At 43.1% G+C, this 6,000-nt stretch overlaps 1 protein-coding gene across 3 annotated transcripts in view; it reads right to left on the bottom strand.

Moving 5' to 3' along the window:
- Positions 1-294: 294 nt before the first annotated feature.
- Positions 295-6,000, bottom strand: part of Stx11 (syntaxin 11) — a 28,397-nt gene continuing 22,691 nt past the window's right edge. For all 3 annotated transcript variants that reach the window (XM_060380268.1, XM_021662172.2, XM_021662171.2), the window contains exon 2: positions 295-5,025. In XM_060380268.1, the coding sequence (XP_060236251.1) occupies positions 4,157-5,025 (869 nt within the window). In that variant the 3' untranslated portion in view covers positions 295-4,156. The remainder of the gene's footprint in view (positions 5,026-6,000) is intronic.

Raw genomic sequence — 6,000 nt, 5'->3', positions numbered from 1 at the left:
CCAGAAGGTGCCGCCCACATTTACAGTCATCTTTCCACTTCAACTAACCTGATGAAGAAAACACCTCACAGGAGTGCCAGAAGCTTGCCTTTTGTTTGATTCTGGATCCGGTCAAGTCGACAACAAAGATCAAGCACTGTGGAGTGTGCCCTTGAAGGCCTCTAAGCACACATGCAGCAGAGATACTTGAATGTCCCTGCTTTGCTGCATTGTCCACAATAGCTAGAAAATGGAGCTAGCCTAGATGTCTAGTAAGAGATAAATAGATGAAGAAAATGTGACACTACACACAAGGGGATTTTATTCAGTTGTGAAGAAATCATGACATTTTTAGGGAAATGGGTGAAAGTAGAAATCAGTATGTTAAATGGAATAAGGCAGACTCCAGTCAGGCATGATGACACACTTTAATCCCAGAACTTGGAAGCCAGGGTTAGGCAAATCTTTTTTAAGTCCAGCCTTAAATTCACAATCTACATAGTGAGTTTAACGACATTCAAGGTTACATAGAGAAACCCTGTCTCAAAAATAAAAAGAACCAACCCCCCAAATAAACCAGACTCAGAGAGACAAATACTACATGCTTTCTTCTGTATTCAGAGTCTAGATTTAAATCCCTTAATTCCATTGTGTGTGTATGTGTGTGTGTATGTTTCATAAATAAATAAAAGAAAGGAGGAAGACATCTTTTTAAATTTTTTTTTAATTTTTATTTTTTCACAATTTATTTATTATATATCCGGATTGAAGACCCCTCCTTTAATTCCCCCCAGTCCCACCCTTCTTCCTTCTTCCCTCATCGCCTTCCCCTAGTCCACCGAAAGGGGGCGTTCTCCACTATTTCCACCCATAGCTTGTTAAGTCTCATCAGGACTGTTTGGATTGTCTTGGAGGAAGAGATCTTAATGGAGGTAAGAGGAAGGAAGAAAAGCAGAGTAACAAAATGCATGTAACCTAAGAGCAAAAGGCAGTGTAGGGGGTGTTATAATTTGAGGGGAGGAAAGGGACCAGCAAGAGGTGTAAAGGATGGGTGGAGGTGAGAAGACGGTGAGGTGAGAGGGATGAGAAAGAACAAAATAAAATGACATGTGTGAAAATGCCATATTGAATCCCATTATCATGTGCATTAACTTAAAAAGCACTATTTTATATGCTAACTAGAAAATTAATTTTTAAAAATATAGGGTAAAATTTCCAGCTGCTGACATCTATTTCCAGTTTGATGACTTCTGTTGAAGGTACCTCTCTTTGCACACCTACAAACAAATTAATAGCTTAAAATAGTGTTACAAATTAAAGAGAACACACTGTTAAAGCAGGAGTTTCTTCTGTATAAGGATAATTGTCCATTCCATAACATGTGTTGGGAATAAAGACAAGATGGTATGAAAATGGCTTTCTCCTGGCTTCTCACACTCTGTTTCTAATAGTCATGCTGCATTAATTGCAGTGATTTTCAATGCTGTTATTTGGAGTAAGGCTGCTTGTTATTCTGATTACAACTGTTTCAAACTCTTATATTAACTACAAATGTTTATGCTTGTTTATTCATTTACTTATGCCTATTTATTTATTTGCTCATTTATTTTTGTGTGTAGACAACCTGTGAGAGTCAGGTCTCTCCTTCTAACATGTAGGATTCAGGGGTGTTATTCAGGTCACCAAACCCAGAGGTAAATGCATTTATCTTCTGGGCCCATCTTCTGCTCTTTAGAATTTTCTTTGTGACCATTTTTTCATGCTGCCCTCAATATGGCGTTAGTGTTTGGAGTTTGCCCAATGTCACTTCTCAGGGTCTGTCAAGTGAATATCAAGGAGGAGGAGCCAACCGTGCTTCATCACTCAGGGACTCTGAACACCCTTTTCAAAGGCCAAAGCTGCCATTTCACTGTTACCTCTTGGAAGAGCTGTGGGGTGTTATGGTAGGATATGAGATCTGTGCTCCAGCTTGGATGACTTTCCAGAACTCCTCATGGAGCTTATGATCCAGGTCTTGGGAAGCATCAGGAAAAAACTTTTGCCAAACTGTGTTGAAATGATTTTTTGTGGATATGACAGAATAGCATGGCATGGCCTAGAGCAGAAATGAAAAGAGTAGAATAGGATGGAATAGAAGAGTAGAACAGAACAAAATAGCAAAGCCGAGCAGAAACAAACAGGATAGAACAGTCACCACTGTGAAAACATAATCGTTAGGATTATTTAGGAAAGAAGTGTTCTAACCTGGTGTGCTGGAACACGACTTTAAACTCAGCCCTCAGGAGGCAGAGGCAGGAGGATAGATCTCTGAGTTTAAGACCAGCCTGGCCTGTATAGTGAGTACTAAGTCAGTTGGGGCTATCTAGTGAGGCTCTGTCTTGAAAAAAGAAAATTAGCAGGCACAGAAAGTTGTTTACTTTCATAATGGTTCTAAAAGAAGAAAGAAAATTTCTTCCAGAGTTCCTTCCTGTAAGTTAAATTCATGAACTGTTTCTTCTTGCAGAAAATATCTAGTTTCCATAGACAGACTCTCTCTTCTCTACAGTAAAAACTAGGACATGGGGCCCTGTGGGAACTTCCTCCTCTTCCTTCGAGGAAGGGAAGCATCCCAGTAGTGAGTTGAAGGAAGGGAAGCATCCCAGTAGTGAGTTGACAAATAAACTGGGCAAAGTGTGAGGAGAGCCTGGCGGTGCTCAGTTTTTACAGTTTCCCGCCAAACTGTAAAGAGCAGCCTATGCACAGGGCCACTTACTCTCTCACAAGAAGATCAAAGGGCCCCAAAGAGTTCCCATTCCTCTTTCTTCTCTTTTAAAACCCTTCCTTCTTAAGAACTTAAGATACAGGACTCTTAGCCAAAATTACTCGTGTATTAAAGAATGGGTAGGAGTTGAGAGTTGATTCTTCTAAATGACTGTGAAAACTGTACTCGGGCATTCTGTTCTAAACTCCTTGAGTTTATCCTTTGTTTAGAGTTTCATGCAGATATTATAGTTATGAACAGCAATGAAAAAGACAATTTAGCCTCCGTGGGTCAAGACATGGATACAGAAAAAGATAGTTATAATGTCACATTTATTAGACTTATTTGAAAAACAAGATTATTCCACTTTAAATCTCTCTGCTTTAATATATGAAAGGAATGGTTCACAGTAAGATAAATTTCCAAGAACAGTTTAGTATTGCTAGTTGTTTCATGTGTTTTCAAACTTTTTCACCTATCTTCACTAATGACAGCACACACTTGTTCAAAATAAAGTTTGACCCAAACTGAGCTGCGCAGACAGGAATGAGCTACACTCAGAACAATCAGCTAATACTGACACTCGCAGAAAACGTTCTTGTTCATAGACAGAATTTACGAAAGCACAGTTTGCTCCACTTGCACATTATGTACATGTGATTGAATATTACTTACATTAACACACATATTTGTAGGAAACGAAGTACAAAGATAAGTTTTAAATAAATGTCGTCTGTGAAAATATATAAAATGTTGACTGATACAAAGTTCAACTTGAATGCGTGTTCAATCTGGTGCTTAAAAATATTTGGAAAATTGTTCATATATATATATATATATATATATATATATATATATACTGGTGGAAGTGATAAAAGGAAAAAAAAGTGATAAGGAAACAGTGGTCAGTGCAGCTTAGGGAGGAGGGGAAGTGAGCCAAGGAATGTTTCCACATAGGACTCACACAACAAAAATAGATAATCAGAAGTGAATGAAATCGTTTACCCAAGGTCAGCGTTATTCGAAAAGAATACTCAAACGAATGTCACTCAAAGTCGAATAGCACCAAGGAGCTTTCTAGAAAGGATAAACGAAGGCAAGTTTTGATAATGTGCTCACAGTACGCGCGTATGTTCACCGTAGTCTTCAAAACGCCGATCTTAGCAACGTCAGCTCCTCCCTGTGATGTGAGCGCTGTGTATCCTATAATGACGCCACACAACTGCAGTGGTAATCTGCCCACATCAACCAACCATAGGATGCTAACAACTATGCTGGTAGGCCAGTGCATCCCAACCCCAACTTCCTTTCTCTACGCTCTGAACTCCTCGGCAAGGCGTTGGGACCCTTTCCCTCGGCCCAGTGCAGGATGCCTTTGAGTGGCTTCCTGGACATGTTTCCCACCCAGCCACGGGCAGTGGCGGCCCAAGGCAGCTGCTAGTTGACACAGGGGCAGCAGAAGCAGCAGATGGTCCTGCAGGGGTTCTTCTTCTTGTACTGCACCGCCTTGCGCACCTGCGCCTTGGCCTGGCCGGTGTAGTCCAGGGTCTTCTGCACATTGAGCTCGATGACGTTTAGCGTGTCCTCCTGCTTTTCCACCAGCACAGCCATCTGCAGGAAGAGCTCGTGCACGTCCCGGATGCGACCCTCCAGGCGCAGCAGCTCGCGGTGGCGGCTCTCGATCTCGTTGAGCGCCGCCCGAGCGCCCTTCACGTCGGCCAGCAGGTTCTCGGAGAACACGTCCCACTTGCCCTGCTCGAACATGTCCTCGATCTGCTCGCCCGACACGTCCTTGCCCATGATCTCCAGCTGCCGCTGGATGCGGATCTTGCAGTTGTCGCGCTGTTTCATCTCGGCCTGGTTGTACTCGTACATGGTTTGCTGGAAGGCGCGGGCCAGAGCGCTGTAGTGCGCGTGCGAGATGCGAGCCACCGCCGACTGTGCGCCGTGCCTGGTCTCCGCTTGCTCGCTCAGCTCCTTCATGGAGCGCAGCTTCTGGTGGATACCCTCACCACGGGTCTTGATGGCCTTGGCGATGGAGTTGGTGTCGCGCTTGATGCTGCTGAGGCGCCGCATGGAGGTGAGGAAGCGGACGTTCTGCCTCCCCAGGCGCCTCACATCTACCATCAGCAGCTGGTTTTCATCCTGGATGTCTTGGATGACCCGGTACAAGGACTCCAGGATGTGGTCGGTCTCGAACACGATGTCTTCGTGAGGAGCGTCAAAGTCATCATCCCCATCTGGGAACTGCTGGTCATAGCTCCTGGACAACTCCAGAAGCTCTGCAAGCCGGTCCTTCATTTTGCCTACAAATAGAGACAGTCGTTAGAATCCTTTAGTGCCAGTCGGATCTGTGCATTCGGAGGGGCTGAAGCTCAAGACAGAGAAAGTGCTCTGCTCTGTGCTCCTGATTCCGTTTCCATGGGCGCACTAAAGGGGCTAAATGGCCCCTGACATTTTTCTTATGAGTAAAGAACTACTGTGAGCAGACTCAGACCCTTGATTATGGTCTACAGCCTCCACACGTCCACGGTTCACTATCACAGGCACCCTCAACTCAATCAGTAATGCAAAAATTTTACATTGCTTTGGGAAACAATTTCCTTTTCTTGGTTTTTATTTCTCCATCATGAATTAGGCACACAGACATATAGAAAAAAAATAAAACAACAACAAAGTTTTGCAAACTTTTGAATAAAGAGTGTACAAGGCTTCGAGAAAGACACCAAACGTTCTCTATTTTGTGGCTACCTGCCGCTGGTAAACACCCCTTCTTGTACTTAGAACAACCTGTAAAAGTTAACTTGGTTTATTTAGCCTGTGTGGCCATTCCTTTAAACCCATCACACAGGAGGCAGAGATAAGTGGACCTCAGTAAGTTCAAGGCCAGCCTTATAGGGTTGGTACAAATAATTACTAAGGCAAAATAATGTTTCCTATGCGCACCCATTCTTAGTGAAGTGAAAATGTGAAGGTGGGACTAGTTTGCCCTTATACATGGTACGTTCTAGCTAGAAAGAATCTATTCCAACTACATAGTCTGTGGCAAAGTGTAACTCCCACGGTTTCCACAGTCACTCAGGGAACTTGATCTCAAAGGCTCTTTTAGATTGATGGCATCCGGTAGTGCCCATGGAGGGAGTTGCCTGGATTGGTGATAATGGAGAATGGTGAGCACTGACCATGCCCTCCCAGCTGCCAAGATCATTATTTACATAGACTAAGAAGAAAATGTATTATTCTGTAATGATATTTTTAATATAACAAATTCTGTTGCTTCA

The sequence above is a fragment of the Meriones unguiculatus genome, chromosome 3 (genome assembly GCF_030254825.1).
Source record: "Meriones unguiculatus strain TT.TT164.6M chromosome 3, Bangor_MerUng_6.1, whole genome shotgun sequence".
Taxonomy (NCBI): Eukaryota; Metazoa; Chordata; class Mammalia; order Rodentia; family Muridae; genus Meriones; species Meriones unguiculatus.
The sequence above is the reverse complement of the archived record's forward strand: the minus strand, read 5'-3'. Positions and strand labels throughout refer to the sequence as shown.